The sequence below is a fragment of the Mus musculus genome, chromosome 6, assembly GCF_000001635.26.
Source record: "Mus musculus strain C57BL/6J chromosome 6, GRCm38.p6 C57BL/6J".
Lineage (NCBI taxonomy): Eukaryota > Metazoa > Chordata > Mammalia > Rodentia > Muridae > Mus > Mus musculus.
Genome location: NC_000072.6, coordinates 130,320,347 through 130,338,724, shown reverse-complemented (window position 1 = coordinate 130,338,724; position 18,378 = coordinate 130,320,347). Strand labels below are relative to the sequence as shown.

Genomic DNA, 18,378 nt, shown 5'->3' with positions numbered 1-18,378 from the left:
AAGAAACATTACCTCATGTACTCTCTAAAAAATCAACTGTATTTTCACTATTTACCAAAAGAATGTAAATAAACTAGATGTTACCTGATATCCTATATTAGAGTTCTTTAAATGTATATTACCTTGAATCAGATAAATTCATGCATAAAATGTCTTGCTTAGTCTGATCTAAGAATAACTCATATAGTTTTTAAACTAACAACAACAAAAACTAGGATATTCATTAGTAGTGGGTTAGCTAATTAATTTATGCTGCACATAAGAAATTAGTAATTATGTATGGCTTTAAAATCTTTATACATACACACACACACACACACACACACACACACACACACACATATATATATATATATATATATATATATATATATATATATATATATATATATATATTGAATGCTTGTTATTTGTTTGTTAACCTGGAATACATTTGTGTCATGGTGTACAGCTATAATTCTAGGACAGAAACGAGTGAGAACTGAGGAATGTGAGTGTAATGTCAGCCTATGCTACATAGTAAGATAAAACATCTCAAACAACAACAACAAACAAACAAAACAAAACAAAACCGAAAAAAAAAAAAAACACCAGAACAAAACAAAACCAAGTCCTGAGTCTGTAGCTCAGGGAAATAATATTTGCTGAGCATGTTCATTGTATTAGATTTGATTTTCAGCACCATGACAACATCAGTATAAAAACACTCCATACAGAATGACATTAATATTCAATGGAAATATTATTTATGATTGAAGATCTAGAAAATTAAAAAGGAAGATTTCAGCAGTGGAAATGTGAGTGCTTAAAAGCATAATTCCTAATATATACTTAGCTGCAATTAGTATAATTCAAAATCAAGGAGTAACTAAAAAAATAGTAACATAAGAGTAAATTTCAAACAGTCTATGACAAAATTAGCCTACGAACTTCAGTCCCTCTTTTTCCTATTTGTTTTGCTAAAGACAATGTTTTCCCCTCTCTGCAGCAGTGTGCATCTTCTCTATCTTCAAATATAAATCATTCACATTTGTTTTGTCCATCCAATACTATATGTTGTTTCAGATTGCAATAAGCAATTTCCTCTTTTTGCTTTGGTGACGAGGAGGGGCAGAAAATCATGAGGTTGAGTATCACCCGGTGGAAATTTAGTTCCGACTTTCAATTTTGAAACTCGTAGGAGATCTAAACCAGAAAACGCCAACGTTTCAGACAAATTTTCCCTCCACCAGCATCACTCCGGTAGAGACACAGGTAAAAGTATCTCCCTTTTTGTTCCTACCAAATGATCAAATATACTGAAGAGAATTTCAGGGGGTGTGATTTGAGAGCTGGATTGATGGGGAAGCACTTTTGGTTGTGTTAGATCAGATTAACTCTGGCAGCATGTGACAACTGCTATTCTGCACTAATTGTTTTCTTAGGAGTATACTGTGACTTGTGAGCTAAGAAATTAAGGTAGAGGGATCTCTGAAGTTAATTACTCTATAACTGCATCAAATGTTTATATATTATCCATCTGAAAGATGTAATAATAGGATCCAGGTAAAACGGGTCAATGTGTAAATGCACTTGCTACATAAGGATGACTGACCACCTATTTGATCCCTGGACTTCACATGAAGCTGGAGTGGGAGGATTCACTTAGTAAAATTGTCTTCAGGACATGTGCACCTCAGTTCACCCAGCAGAAGAGCAATAATAATAAGAATTTTGAAAAAATAATTCTGTAATGGAAGGATTCTTGGTTTGTCAAAGCAAATTGTGAATCAATTCTAAAAACTTCATAAATTGAAAAACTAGATAAGAATGTTTTCACATGTGCATCTTGTATTTGTTATCTGCTGGCCCTCAGCTCAGTTATTAATGTAAAGGTATTGTCAGTTATAAATACTATTTACAAATAAATTGATGTCTACTATCACATGGTATCCATGGGCATTAGCAAATGTGTACTGCATTGAGGGAAAATTTATTTTCATATAAACTCCTCTTGCAACATCATGTGTGTATTTATTATATGTGACATGGCATGTACATAGAATGATGTGAGATTAAAAGTTCACATTTAGGTATCCTCTATTCCTCTCTCTGTAGCTCTCACAACCTAGCTGGCAATGTCTATTTATGATATTTCTGTTTGCTGCAGTTACTAAAATTTACAAAACATTTGTGACAACTTTGAGCCAAGAGTCTCAGATGAGTTAGTTTATACCACATTTTTCTTTCTGAGTCTGTTTTATCCCACTCATTAGGAACTTATCTGGTTGAATTCACTTACCAGGTCCAACCATGGATAAGAATGTGTAGAATATGGCTGGTTGAACTGGTTGGACATCTCAGCTGACTGGGACTTCAAGCCAATAGATATTTATGTGCCTTGGATCACCTGCAGTATTGATCTTCAATTAATCTTTGGGAAACTTTGAGAGTCATGCATAAATAAGAAGACTGAAAAAATTAATATTCATGTATTATCAAAATATATAAATAATTCTAAAACAACATTTTTATTTATTCCTAAAATTTCGAGTCTTTATTTGAAATGATTGTTTAAACATATTTCAATGATTTTTTTAGTGTTTTTATGTGCTGAATATTTTGAGCAAACAGACAGTATCAATGGTAGAGTGATTTAGTAAAGTTTTAATCTTTTTCATATTTCTTAGAAATAATTGCTATTACCATTAGAAAGATAAACTAACTTAACAGAAATCTACAATGAGTTCTTATCTGTGATGGAAATTGGGATCAGTGCATGTCAGGGTGTTTGGATTATTAAGTGAGTTAGTCAGACTCTACCCTTTTTAATTTCTCTGTATCATCATATCCAGTTATGTTCCCATAGGTGAACATTTTAACATTTTTCTTAGAATTCATTGAAATCCCCATTTTACCAACGAACAGACTTCTTGTACTCCCACGATGAGTGAGCCAGAGGTCACTTACTCAACTGTGAGACTTCATAAGTCTTCAGGGTTGCAGAAACTAGTAAGGCATGAGGAGACTCAAGGGCCCAGAGAAGTTGGCAACAGAAGTAAGTGTTTAAAGTATCTAATATCACATGTATTTTTTAAAATGTATTTTAAACTTTTAAAAATTAGAAAAATTTTTTGTTTCTAGCTAAAACTATATTGATCCATCTCATCAGGGCTTGGTTATGTACAAGGACGGGAGGGAAGAAAAGAGTATTAGTTGGATGGTAGTCATGTACAAAATTGTTCAAATATAAGTTTTATAAAAAAGCAATCATGTTTAAATTTTTAAAAAGAAAGAATAATATATGGCCCCACTTCTACATTTAGTTTTAGCCAGCTACAAAAGAAATCAAAAGGATAGAGAAGAATAATGGAAATATGTAAGAAAAAAATTTCTTGAGAATTAAGAAGAAATGAAAAACCATTAGGAGGTTTTTTTATTATTTATAGTAGTCAAGAAAAATTTTGAAAAATTTAAATCTAACAGAAAAACTAGAGATTGGGAGTACACCAAATGTTCTACAAAAACAAATTCCTAAGGCAAGAAAACTTTTGCAATTTTTCCCCTCTCAAAGGAACTTGTTAAAATATCCCCAGTATCTAATGCAACAGGCAACAACAGTTGTCTACCAAAACAAGAAATCTCCTACTAGAAATAGTTTCGGATGAAAAAAGAGGAGATGGCAAGATTGTGGGGATGGAAATGAGTAAACCCCAGTGATAGTTCATGAAAATGTCGAAGAAAATAACATTTTTCAAGGAAAAGCAGAAATCTCACTTTTTAAATTTTTTTTTTTTACTCATTTTACACTATATCATGTGTGCTCCAAGCTGACATCTTTTACTTCTTTGATGTAGTGGTAAAAAATGCAGGAGCTTCAGATTTCAAAAGCCTTACATAAAACAAAATATTACTATTACAGAGAGCAAAAACACACATAAATGGGCAGAGATAGTTGACTTATAGGCCCTTTCAAGGATCAGGATGTATCCAGGTCCAGAGCAGCTGTGGTTCCCTACCACTTCTCAAGAACATCCATCCCTCTTTCTTCCTCCCCATCCTCAGTTATTGTTCTTTGTGGACTGCCTACTCCAGTTTGGCATCTTGTACTTAAATTTTATCTATGCCTTCGTGCCTCCTATGGAATGTTCCTTTATTTATGTAGAACTGGGTAAGGATACATGCCTGCCATCCAGCTTATTCTAGGATGAGTCCAGAGGATTCACAATACAAGGTCAAGCCTGAAATAAGTTCAAAATTTTGTGGAAATTCAGACACATAGGATTTCTACAATGGGTGCATTTTAGGTAGAAATCTAAAATATTGAGAGCATATTTTCAGTCTGTTTGTATCATTCACTTGTGCAAAATTTCCCCTTGTTTCCATGCTACAAAATATTATAATTAGTACTGAGATGTGCTCTTTTTTTATTTTATTTAAGAGTGTTCAGCACCCTGGCAACTCATTGTGAAAGCTCTTGGAATCCTCTGTTTCCTTCTTCTTGTAACAGTTGCAGTGTTGGCAGTAAAGAGTGAGTAATTGAAAGATATGTTGCTTTTCCTTCTGCCTACAGCTTTAGACATGAACTATGCAGTTATACACACTGTCCATGGTTCTGCCTAAAATCAGGGGATGAGTCAAAAATCTTTGGTGTTATAATGTTTTTTACACACAAAGTGGAGTGTTTTGTTCTCTAACATACGTAATCAGTTGGCTCTGGGGCTGTTAAGAGTTTCCCTGTTCTGTCACGTTTGGTCATGTTCCTTCTGAGGACTGGGTGTTAGTCTATTTTTTGAGCTCAGGTGATTGTGCATCTACTGTAAACATTTTGTGAGAAACCCCTGTGCAAAGAATTGATGACTTCCTTTTTTTAATATATATATTTCTTCAATATGTACTGAGGTCATCTGTACAGAGACATTAAACTTAAACTTAATTGGATTTCTCTATATTAACACAGGGAATCACTTTCAGGCTGTGCTGAAACATAACAATGCATGTGATATATATTATACTCCATATGCTCCAAGAAGAATTGTAAGATTTCTTAACGTGTTTTTAGGTCATATTTTAATAGTGTGTTAAGTATTCACTGAATATTTTACTTAGGTATTTATCTGTAAATTTGTGCTGTAAAGTTGAAGTGAATGGAAGTTACTTCCACCATAATTTTATTCCAACTTTCTCATTTATTTTACAGTAAACTTAACTTAGAGAAAAATTGAAGTATCTGTTTCTATAGTGAGTTAATTGAAGTGCTAATTTATAAATGTTAAAATACCAATGAAAGTAATGATATGTGTCAGCTCTCCACCTGAAGCCTTTTCTCTAACTTAAATTTTGATGTGTATTTTTTATAAGCATTCAGATTTTATATCTGTGATTAATTTAGTTTTTCAGTATAATCAACACAAACAAGAAATCAATGAAACTCTAAACCACCACCATAACTGCAGCAACATGCAAAGGGCTTTCAACTTAAAGGAAGAAATGTTGACAAATAAGTCTATAGATTGTAGGCCAAGCAATGAAACTCTGGAATATATCAAAAGAGAACAGGACAGATGGGACAGTAAAACAAAGACTGTTTTAGATTCCTCACGGGACACAGGTATGTAGCAGAGGAATACCATGAGTACAGAATTGCATTATTATCTATTATTTCTTCTCTGAAGCTTTGAAGAACATCCAGCAGCTTAAGATGTTTGTGATCTTTCGGTTAATCATTTTGGGGTTCCTTACTTCATGTAGTGACATGAAAACTCAGAAATCGATATTTGCATTAGGAGAATCTTATAATTTCTAGAAGGAAAGTTCTCTTTGGCACTCCTACTGCCTGCTAGGGACAGAATTACAAATCAGTACCCTTGAGAATTTTGATTGTTTTGGTCTACAGGATAATCTGAGTCTTCAACTTTATTGCTGACAGAACATGGAAGTTTTTAGTAAGAGTGTACTTATAAACTTTTTATGCTAATGTCGACTTAGAGCATTTAGATGGATGCAGTTAAAAGAAGCATTTTTTGTTTGTGTAAGTGTGTTTTCTATTTGACATTATTTTGAAAGAGCTGGATTGTTTGTAAAAAGGGACCCTCCCTGTAACAGACAAGGGAGTTTCACCATTGTGTGTAAATGTTGCAACTCTGTCAGTGTCACAGTGAATGAGGCTGGGAAAATGAAAAGATCAAGAGTCACAGGGAACCTGTCTTAAACTTTCATGTGATTTTTCATTTTTACTGACACAGTTTATAAATCATCACCAACTATTTTTTCAAGATTTGTAACAAAGAGCTCTTATATACAATCTCACCACTCTGTAGCAATAGAATGGAATGATTCTCATTATTTCCGGATTAATTGATTTAAAACTGTTACATTATACAAGAAGAAGGAAGACCAAAATGTGGATATTTCGTTCCTTCTTAGAATGGGGACCAAAATACCCATGGAAGGAGTTACAGAGAAAAAGTTCACAGCTGAGACAGTAGAAAGGACCATCCATAGACTGCCCCACCTGGGGATCCATTCCATATACAACTACCAAACCCAGACAATATTGCATATGCCAGCAAGATTTTGCTAACAGGACCCTGATATAGCTCTCTCTTGTGAGGCTATGCCAGTGCCTGGCAAATACAGAAGTGGATGCTCATAGACATTTATTGGATGGAACACAGTTCCCCTAATGAAGGAGCTAGAGAAAGCAACCAAGGAGGAAAAGGAGTCAGCAACCCTATAGGAGGATCAACAATATGAACTAGACAGTACCCCACAAAACTGTGTCTCTAGCTGCATATGTAGAAGAGGATGGCCTAGTTGGCCATCTATGGGAGGAGAGGCCCTTGATCTTGCGAAGATCATATGCCCCAAAACAGGGGAATGCCAGGGCCAGGAAGCAGTGTGTGAGTTGGGAAGCAGGGAGGGGGAAGGGTATAAGGGACTTTGGGGGATAACATTTGAAATGTAAATGAAGAAAATATCTAATAAAAAGATGTAAAAATGAATAAATTACAATTTGTGACAGGAAACAAACAAAGAAAAAAGCTCCAAAACAATCTTTGTAGTATTCCAAACTATAGAAGAGACGTTGTGCCATTACTTTAAAATAACTTAATTAGCTGTCTAGGACAGCATAATGTTGTAATCCCTATGATTCTGAGGTTGAGGGAGGAGGATTATAACTTAAGTAATATAAGGTCATCCCAGAAATTTCAAGTCCAGCCTGAGTTACACATTGGTACCTCTTCACAGAAAAGTATTGGTTGGAAATAAACTTACCTAATAGAGCATGGGCAATATTGAGAGGATCTTGCAAAACAAACTGCACACATTTTAATGTATTCAACTTTAAACATTTGGGCATGTGGGCACAACACTGATGGAATCAACATAATCAGGAGAACAGATTTTCAACACCAAAACCTCTCTTGTCCTCTCTCTCTCTCTCTCTCTCTCTCTCTCTCTCTCTCTCTCTCTCTCTCTCTCTCTCTCTCTCTCTCTCTCTCTGTCTCTCTCTCTCTCTTTCTATCTCTCTCTCTCTGTCTCTCTTTGGTTTTTTGTGACAGGATTTCTCTGTGTAGCCTTAGCTGTACTGGAACTCACTTTCTCGACCAGGCTGGCCCTGAACTCAGAAATCTGCCTGCCTGTGCCTCCAAAGGGCTTAGAATAAAGGCATTTGCCACCCCACCCGGCATTTGATGTCTCTTATTTCTGTTAAGGTAATATCATTTATCACAGATCTTGGCACAATGCTAAGTGCATACAAGTGTATAGACAAGTTTGGGCACAATGCATTACTGCATATCTAGAATTCTGTCAGCAGTTTAACTGCCTCTGAGTAGCAATTGCTCATTGTCTGCCTCTGGCCCCTGGTATCTCACAAGCCTCTGCTCCATAGAACTAGGCTTTTTTAAAAAACCTGATCTTCATAGAATCATTTTGTGTGGTCCTATGGCTGGTGTGTTTCACTTTCCAAACCATCCTCAAGTGATTTTTGTCACATAGGTCAGCATCTTGCTTTTGGGTTTGTTGTGAGACATGTTATTCTCTAGCCCAGGATGACTTGGAACACACAATGTAGAGAAGACTGACATGAAAGTCATTATTTAAGAAAGGAATGCCTCAAACTGTTAGTGATCTTCCTGTCTTCCTCTTTGGAGTTCTCATGTCATAGGCATAAATCATCCTGTCAAGCTGATTCATTTTCCATTAAAGGATAAACAACATTTTTTTGTGTGTATGTGCATCATTTTCTCTATTGATTCATCCATGATTGACATGGGAAATATTTCTAGATCTGTAGTTGTATGAACAATGTTGCATAGATCATGGATGTACAGGGGGTTTGGGCATTATAGAATTTCACTTTCTGATAACTGAAATTTTACTGCCTTTTTAAAAAAAAGCACAGGCTAACAAATATATTCTGATGATAACACAATACCAGAAAATAGAAAGGTTAACCATTTGCCTTCTCTGTTTTAGGCAGAGGTGTTAAATACTGGTTCTGCTATAGTACTAAATGTTATTATTTCATCATGAACAAAACGACATGGAGTGGATGTAAAGCGAACTGCCAGCATTATAGCGTTCCCATTCTGAAGATAGAAGATGAAGATGAACTGGTACTGTGGAGGCTTACTTGACCCTTATTTTCTTAGATTCTGTCACTAACCCTGAATAATGAGGTACCAGATACATTTTTTTCATTTGTAAATGATTTTTCCTGTAATGTGAACTGTGGGACACAAGTCTATTAAGTGCAGAATCATTACTACAAAGACATTTGTATCTTTCAGTCTCCTCCCTTTCTCAGGAGTGTACAAGAGAATCCTTCAGAAAGCATTTCTTTCCCAGATGAAGTTTAATATTTTGGTATAGCATATCCAGTTACTGACAGTCATTTATCTCCAAATAGTGCCAAGTAAACTCCTGTTTTTAGGATTTGCTCTTTGGAACCTAGAAATGAGGCTGCCTGAGATAAGTAATCAGATGACAACAGGGAAAGCAGTTGTGCTCTGGTCCTGTCTGCAAAATGAGATGATATGGGAAATGTAGAATTAAATGGTTGACCAGTTAACTCCATAGTGATTTCCACTGAAACTGTTCACAATACTTACTGAATATTATTTTTATGTCCTGTAAAATAGATATTCATTTTAGAAATGACTATTTAAAATAAAATAAAGTTTCCATGATTCTGTCATTCCCTCTTTAAATTATTACTTATGAAATCTTTTCAAATATGAAGACTAGATTTTTCTAGAAAAATAATTGCAGGATCACTTTGAAAATTTTGTCATTTATAATATGGTATGATATTTATACATCAAGTTAATGATGTTTAAATGACATTCTAAATGGATATTGATGTCAAAATTAGTGTAATTTTCCTTTTGATATAGGAAACATAACCAATTTTTAAAATTTATTATTATTATTAGCAGCAGCCTTAGTAGTAGTAGTAGATGAGTAGTAGCAGTAGTAGTAGAGTAGTAGTAGTAGTAGTAGTAGTAGTAGTAGTACTAGTAGTATAGTAGTAGTTTATTTATTCATTTTAAATCCTGATCCATAATCCATCCCTAACCACCTTTCTCCTCTGATTTGATGGGGGCCCCTAGGTATCCCCACAACCAAGGACAATATATTTCCATGAGGTTAGGTGAATGTGCTCCCACTGAAGCTAGACAAGACACCCCAGTTACAAGAACTTAACCCATGTACAGGCAACACTCTTTGGGATAGTGCCTACTCCACTTGTTCAGAACTTACACTGAAGGCCAAACTGCACACATGCAGGTAGGGTGACTTCTAACTCCATGTATGTTCTTTTTTGTGGTTCCATTTCTGAGAACCCCAAGGGTCTTGGTTAGTTGATACTCTTGGTCTTACTATGTAGATCCTATTCCATTCAGAGCCTACAATCCTTCCACTTGTTCTCTCCTAAGAGTCCTCAAGCTCCATTCACTGTTTGGCTATGGTTGTTTGTGTATGTACGACTCAGATTGTGAACAAAGCTTCACAGAAGACAGCAATGCTATATTCCTGTTTGCAAGCATAGCTGTGTATCATTAGTTAGGTCAGGGATTGATGATTCTCCATGGGATGTGAGTCAAGTTAAGCTGGTTATTGGTTTTTTATTCCCTTAGACTTGCATCCAATCCCAATCCCTGTATTTCTTGTAGAAGGGGTAAGTTTAGGAAGGAAGTTTTGTGGGTATGTTGTTTCCCTGTCACTCCTCAGGAATTCTTTATTGGCCACTGGAGGCAGCCTACCCAGGTTATATAGAGAATCAGCTAAGGACACCCCCATTGACTCTTGTGTACTTTCCCTATCACTGATATCCATCTTTTCTGGGAGATGTCCCCATCCACCCCCTATCATTTTCATATTTCCATTCATTCTCATTCCCATCAGGCCATCATCTGTCCCTGAAGCACAACAGTTTCTGAACCCTAATTGATCCCTTGATCTAATTTTTCACTCAGTTCCCTCCCTCCATCTACCTTCTATGATTATTCTATTCCCGATTCCAATTGAGACTCCAGTATTCTTACTTCTGGCATTCTTTTTTCCAGCCACTGGGTTCTGTGGAGGGTATCATGTAAACTTGCATTTTATGTATAGTATCAACTGATAAGTGAAGACATACTATGAATGTCATTTTAGGATTTGGTTACCTCATTTAGGATGATATTCTTAAGTTCCATCAATTTGCCTTCAAAATTCATGATGATTTTTTTCATAGCTACAGAGTACTCCATTGCATAGATGTAGCACATTTTCTTTATCCATTTTTCAGTGAAGGGACGTCTAAGAAGTTTCCAATTTCTGGGTGTTATGAATAAAACTGCAATGAACATATCTGACAATGAGTCTTTTTGGGATGGTGGAGAATCTTTGAGTATGTGCCCTGGAGTAGTATAACTGTTTCTTGAGATAGAACTATTGCCAGTATCCTAAGAAACCACCAAATTGATTTCTACAAGTGGTCCCCCCATCATCACTGTAGTAGTGTTCCCCTTTCTTCATATCCTTGTCAGCATGTGCTATCATTAACTTTTTTAACTTAGCCATTCCTATTGGGGTAAGACAGGATCTCAGGTTTGTTTTGACTAGCATTTCCCTAGTGGCTAAGAACTTTGAATGTTTGTTAATGTGCTTCTTGGGAATTCAATAATTCTCTGTTGAGAATTCTCTGCTTAGCTCACACATTTTAGATGCAATAGAAGGAATCTATGTATCAGTCAAAAAATGATAAATCTAAAAAATTCCAGCCTTAAGTAGGAATATTTTGAGTTCAAGAGCAACCTTGTTTAAATTCTGAGACTCAGTAATAAACACAGTCCCAAATCAAATCATGAACCGAGGACACTTGAAGTTTTTATTTTAAATAGTTTATTGAACTGACCTCAATTTGATATAAATAGGAAGTCAATTTAGAAAATGAATATGATGAGACTGAGTGGTGGGAGGATAGGACAGCAGAGAGTGAGATACGGGTGGTAGGAACTCTTCCTACTTGTTCTCTCATCCAACATAGAGAAATTTCATGATAAGCAACATTGTTTCCTATACAGAAATTCCTTCAACGCCATGTTATTCCAGAGAATTACTGGATTGGATTGTCTTATGATAAGAAAAAAAAGGAATGGGCATGGATTGACAATGGCCCATCTAAACTGTGAGTTTTTGATCACTTCATACTCTAACCCTCCCTTGGGGATTGAGAGGGTCGTCTGCAAAGGCTTTTCTCCATTTCTCATGGTTTTCCTCATTTTCTATGGAGCTCAGAAGTAAGGACAAGTTGTATAAGGCAGTTCCTGATCAAGTGTTACAAAAGGAAGATATATAGTTGAGGAGTTGACCAAAAGTGCCTTAGTATTGCATACATCTATGGATGGTGTGTTCTAACATGGGAAGGGCACTAGACCGTCAACAACTTAAGATGGTGTAATGTGAGGGAATGCTCATGACAGATACAATTAGTCTGAGTATAACAGATATTCATTTAACATTTTTATTGTTGTTAGCTTATATTATTTACAGTTATTTATAAATATAAGTACATGTTTATATATTCATACATATGAATGCTTTCCTTCCATTTAAAGGTGTGTTGTGTGAATCTCAAGTTTATTTTTTATCTACATTCTGGTAGAAATCTGTTTACTGATTAACTTTCTTAATAATATGACTTTTTCTTTAGTACCATATATACATCAAATGATATATGAACCTATCTGCCCCTACTGCTACTCAAATTTCTATCATGTCCCATGATAACTTCTTACCTTACTAATTAACAGTCCACAGGTGCATGGTTGTAGGCCATGCACTGGAATCAGAAAATCCAACAATAGCCACACACTCAATAAAGAAGTGAATCTCACTTTTTCAGCAGCTGTCACCTAATAATGGTTTCTAAAATGAACTAAACTCTAAAAAAAATTCGTCTTGTCTAGAAGTCTAGAAGGCAGAATTTAACAAAGCCTTCCTTCTTCTCTGGTGCTACCTTTTTTATTTTCTCTTCCCTGCTATTCCCTGAGACTTGCTGGTGGCATGGAAAGGAAGACGTTGATATAGATGTCTCCTTTAGGGCTCAGCCCATAAACACTTCTCCAAAGCAGTTTGGCCAATTCTGACACACTGCATGTACTCTGCCTCACCGAATAAAGAAGCTTCTGTGATGAAGGTTGAGAGCATCACAAGTCTAGGCTATAGGTGTAAATGTTAACCACTGCTCACTTAGCAGAGAGATTATAGCAAGTTTGAACGTGGGGCATTGGACCTTCCCAATATTGGATTTCTGATTTAGATTACAATACCAAGCATGCTTGCCTCCCATGGTAATGGCCTCATTTCCAATAAGAATACATTTATTGATCCTATAACATGTCTTATCTAGCAGGTCACCATTGTAGCATACAAGGTCCAGTGCAGGATAGGACTACTCATACCTTTTCTCCCCTAATATCTTTAGATAACTTACTAACCCCTTGAAAGCCTTCCTAGGGGAAGGTATTTCCATATTGGTTTGAAATTGAATTCTTGGGTCCTGATGTCAAAATGAGGAGTATCTTCAGAAACTAGGCCTTATCACATAGTTATGAAACCCAAGGGCAGGAGCAATAGCCTGTGCTGTTTGGGAGAACTCTGTCATCTGCCTGACCAGGCAGTAATTTCTCTGTAGGTATCCTTTGCCTTGTACTTTGGTTTCTCTTTAAAAACTAATATCTTCTGTAATTGTAATGATTTTCTAAATTTTAATTCTCATATTAGTTACATTTTTATAGAAAATGTAACTTTTATAGTTACATTTTTATAGAAAATGTAACTTTTATAGTTACATTTTATAGAAAATGTAACTTTTATAGTTACATTTTATATTTTGATCTATTTCCCTTCATACTGAATATGCCTTATTGCTCCCTACCTTACTACAGACTCAACATCATGTTATTTCTATCTCTGAAAAAAAAAAACAACAACAAAAGTAAAATAAAATCAAGCAAGTTAAAACACAAATCAAAATCACAATAAGACAAAATTTACCCCTCCAAAACAAACAAGCATACACGCAAAAAATTACACACACACACACACACACACACACACACACACACACACACACACACACCAGACTCTAAACCACCAAAGAAATATGGAGTCTGTTTGGTGTTGGTCAACTATAAGCTTACTAAGTAGTGGTTTTCCTTAAAGCCTATATACACACTTGGTTTAAGTTTACACATCTTTTCTTCTTTCCCATTACCTATTTTCCAGTTCACAATCTTCCTTTGTCTTTGAACACTCAGAATCCAAAACATATATTTTTCATTTTATCTGATTATTTCTTTTTTTCACCATTCCTAAATTTGATGAATATGAATATTCTATTTTTCTTCATCCTAAATCCAAAATTCCAAAATGTTTTATTTTGCTAAAGACTCATCCTTTGGCAGTTCCATGTGGTTTCAGTGGATTTCACACTCTTTGTTTCATGTGACAGAGTCTCATTAACCCAGGATAGCCTCAAACTACCTCTGTATTGAAAGTTAACCTTGAACTGTGATCCATCTACCGTCATCTCCTCACAACTGGGATGATGGATTGTGTCCCACAATGCCTGGCTGGATTTATTATTGAGGATCTTCGTTTTGAATACATTCCTTAGTCAGTTCTGCTTTTTGGGAGAAACTAGCAACAGTACTTCCCTGACCATCTGAGATTTGTCCAATTCCTCCTAACACCTCAACTTGAGGAGAAATCTCATTTCTGTTGATTTATACAAGATAATCTTCATTAATAATTATTAAATAATTACCTTTTTACTTCATTTTGCTATGTAGCCCATGTGTCCCAGAATGCACAGTGCTCCTGTTTTTGTGGTAATTTGTCTGTGTTATAATTTACTTTTTTTATTTAGCTGACTTTTTTTTAACAGAAATATAGTTATGGTCCCTAAAATATCATCCTGCAGAAATTAGAGTTCTGTTGCAGACAGGGAATTCAGTAGATTACTATGTGTCTGTGAAGACCCGTTAGCTATGGGGTGCTTAGGAATAAAGGGAAACAATGCAAAAATATTAGTTACAAGCACTCCTCTGTGACTATATTTCAAATATGCCCTTTCTCCTTAAAACACAAACCTATAAAACCTTGTTTTGTATGCCAAACACATCTGCTTTACTATTGTCCTAGAATTCTTATTGACAAAATATAAATGGGAAAGCAAAATTGGTAAAATAATTCTTTGAAAATATTGAAAATCAGATTTAACCACTGATTAAACACTTGTGAGTGTGAAATGTGATGTAGAATTTTGGTGTGATAAGAGACCATTTCTTTATAATGAACTTAGAAGAAAATATTTTCATGATGAACTTAGGCTAAACTTAGGCTATATATTCTGTATACTTTGGCCAATAGAATTTTTAAAATCATGATTTTTTTCATTGAATGTTCAAAATTTACTCGTTGCCCACTCTTGTCTTTGCTCTTCAGTGACATGAAAATAAGGAAAATGAACTTTAAGTCTAGAGGATGTGTATTTTTATCTAAAGCAAGAATAGAAGATATTGACTGTAATATTCCCTACTACTGTATTTGTGGGAAGAAACTGGATAAATTCCCTGATTAATTTTCCAACTAGAGTTAAAGGTAAAAATGGAATGAGTTGATCCTTATTCGTTTCTTGTAATAATTCATGACTCCAACAAACAAGTATTTTGATTACAGAACATAGTCTCCTGTGAAGAGAAACAAAGCTGCAAGAACATTGGGACTGTACTCTCCTATCTATCTTGACAGAACAGAGGTCATTTTTTATCCTGTTGGAGAGAGGACGCATCTACTCGGGTGAATGGGCACGCTTTGCCCTAAAGCCTTCAGAATTGTGTTCTTTCTGATTTCTTAAACTCCCATAAAACTGAATAAAGAGTCCTCCCTAAAATAACAGCCTGAATTTCCATTAATGTTATGACAAATTGTTTTTGTTTGTTTGTTTATTTGCTTGTTTGTTTGTCTGAGACAGGGTTGCTATATGTAGCCCTGACTGTCCTAGAAATCTCTTTGAAGACCAGGCTGGCCTCAAACTCTTAAATCTGCCTGTCTTTGCCTCCCAAGTGCTGGGATAGAAGGCCTGTGCCACCACTGCCAGGCAAGACAAACTGTCTTGGTTGGGCCTGGAGGGCATCATCCTGAGTGAGGTAACCCAATCACAAAAAAACTCAAATGAAATGTACTCACTGATAAGTGGATATTAACTCAGAAACTTAGTATAGCGAGATATAAGTTATAATATGAAAAACATATGAAACTGAAGAAGAACGAAGACCAAAGTGTGGACACTTTGCTCATTCTTAGAATTGGAAACAATCACCCATGGAAGGAGTTACAGAGACAAAGTTTGGAGCTGAGAGAAAAGGATGGTCCATCTAGAGACTGCCATATCCAGGGATCCATCTCATAATTAGCCTCCAAGCGATGACACTATTGCATACACTAGCAAGCCTTTGTTACATGGACAGTGATATAGCTGTCCCTTGTGAGATTAGGTCGGGGCCTAGCAAACACAGAAGTGGATGCTCACAGTCAACTATTGGATGGATCACAGGGCCCCCAATGGAGGAGCTAGAGAAAGTATCCAAGGAGCTAAAGAGATCTGCAACCCTATCGGAGGAACAACATTATGAACTAACCAGTACCCCAGATCTCTTGACTCTAGCTGCATATGTATCAAAAGATGACCTAGTCGGCCATCACTGGAAAGAGAGGCCCATTGGTCAGGCAAATGTTATATGCCCCAGTACAGGGGAATGCCAGGGCCAAAAAATGGGAATGGGTGGGTAGGGGAGTGGGGGGGGGCTTTTGGGATAGCATTGGAAATGTAATTGAAGAAAATACGTAATAAAAAAAGAGAAAAAGAAAGAAAGAAAGTACAATTAAGAGAAGAAATGTCTTTGATTTCTCATTAGCTGATTACAAATTTGTTTTATTTTTGTTTCATGTGTAACTTTTTCTCAATGCTATAAATGTTTCCTTTGTCCATAAAATATAATATCAAATTTGGTGAACAGTTGCAAGTGTAGGTCAAAGATAAGTGGATTATTTTTACCCAACTCATATGTTGTCCTATCTTCCCAATTTAATTCATATACAATTTTAGGTCTTATAAAAAAGGTGGTAATACTTGAAATTTGCTAAATGTAGTAGATTACACTGTGATTCTGGCAATTAATAGGCCAAGACACAATTGTTGAAAAAAGAATATAGCAAGAGCCTAGGTCATAGAACCAAAACAAACAAACAAAATTGAGGCACACATGTTCCTCATTTTATTCGAGGGATGTATTAGTCAGGGTTCTCTAGAGTCACAGAACTTACGGATAGTCTCTAGTTAGTAAAGGAATTTATTGATGACTTACAGTCGGCAGCCCAATTCCCAACAATTGTTCAGTCGCAGCTGTGAATGGAAGTCCAAGGATCTAGCAGTTACTCAGTCTCACGCAGCAAGCAGGCGAAGGAGCAGGAGCAAGAGCTAGACTCCCTTCTTCCAACGTCCTTATATTGTCTCCAGCAGAAGGTGGAGCCCAGATTAAAGGTGTGTTCCACCACACCTTTAATCCCAGATGAAAGGCGTAGCCCAGATTAAAGGTGTGTTCCTTAAACTTGGAGATTCAATCTTCTGGAATCCATAGCCACTATGGCTCAAGATCTTCAAACCAAGATCCAGATAAGGATCTCCAAGCCTCCAGATAAGGGTCACTGGTGAGCCTTCCAATTCCGGACTGTAGTTCATTCCAAATATTGTCAAGTTGACAACCAGGAATAGCCACTACAAGGGACAATAATTTATATTATACAAGTGTATCCAAATGATCAAACTCAGGACAGTTAGTATTGATGCAGTAACTTGTTTTAATCTGGGAGCCATGTACCTCTCCACTGACTGGATACTGCCATGCTGGGAGTTTCCTCCATGTTCAGGTTCAGGTACACTCAGTGATGGTGTCATTTTAAGGTCTTTTTGTCCTGAATTTTTTTTATGTTTTCTGGGGTGGTGGATTTTGTTTGTTTGGGATGTGTTTGTTTGTTTGTTTTTTCTGAGTCAGATTTTCTTTGTGATACCCTAGCTGCTCTGGAGCTCGTTCTGTAGGACTGAGAGGGACTCAGATTCCTTTGCTTCTGCCTCCTGAGTGATGAGATGAAAGGCGTCCTTGTTGGGTTTTTTAAACCTTAATATTTTGTAAATGAACTTTAGAAGTGAGACAATGAAGTACAAAAAAATAGACCCCCCTTGCACAGGGGCCATGCTAATCTTTTCTGTATCATTCCAATTTTATATATGTGCTGCAGAAATTGTTAAAACAACTTTGGAAAACAATCTGGAAGTTCCTCGGGTAATTGGAAACAGTTCTAACTGAAGACCCAGCTATACCACTACTGGGCATATACCCAAAACATACTCCAATATATAACAAGTACTCATGCTGCTCTATGTTTATAGCAGACTTTTTATCATAGACAGAAACTGGAAACAACCCTGATGTCCCTCAACAGAGAAGTGGATACAGAAAGTGTGGTACATTTGTACAATGGAATATTATAAAGCTATCACTGAGTTCATGTAAAGCACAGACAAATAGATGGAAGTAGAAAATACCATCCTGAATGAGGTAACCCAGGCAAAAGAGAACACATATGGTCCCACAAACCATATGGAGCTGAAGAAGATGTAAGACCAAAGCATGCATACTTCAATTCTACATAGATGGGGGAACAAAAAAATCACAGAAGATATAGGGGGAGAGGGAGGCAGGGAGTGAAGGAGAGATGGGCAACCTGGGAGGGAGACAGGCGGTGGTGGGGAGAAAAGGGGGCAGGATCAAGTAATGA

The 18,378-nt window shown here is 36.2% G+C and overlaps 1 protein-coding gene and 1 non-coding gene across 4 annotated transcripts; one reads left to right on the top strand and one right to left on the bottom strand.

Annotated features, from left to right (window-relative positions):
- The first annotated feature begins 1,098 nt into the window (after positions 1-1,098).
- On the top strand, positions 1,099-15,436 carry Klra3 (killer cell lectin-like receptor, subfamily A, member 3). 3 transcript variants are annotated; one of them, NM_001289604.1, is made up of 8 exons: positions 1,099-1,254; positions 2,908-3,037; positions 4,421-4,510; positions 5,372-5,590; positions 8,464-8,603; positions 11,559-11,662; positions 14,986-15,141; positions 15,220-15,436. In NM_001289604.1, the coding sequence occupies exons 2-7, from the start codon at positions 2,926-2,928 to the stop codon at positions 15,119-15,121; spliced, it is 801 nt and encodes a 266-aa protein (NP_001276533.1). In that variant the 5' UTR covers positions 1,099-1,254; positions 2,908-2,925; the 3' UTR covers positions 15,122-15,141; positions 15,220-15,436. The 3 variants fall into 3 exon arrangements, with proteins under 3 accessions (NP_001276533.1, NP_001276534.1, NP_034778.2); NM_001289605.1 differs by having other exon boundaries at positions 2,874-3,037; NM_010648.3 differs by having other exon boundaries at positions 14,986-15,436.
- A 2,305-nt stretch (positions 15,437-17,741) lies between these two features.
- On the bottom strand, positions 17,742-17,852 carry Gm24072. Its single transcript, XR_003956558.1, has one exon. It is a non-coding gene; the product is annotated as a U6 spliceosomal RNA (small nuclear RNA).
- Between the last annotated feature and the right edge of the window lie 526 nt (positions 17,853-18,378).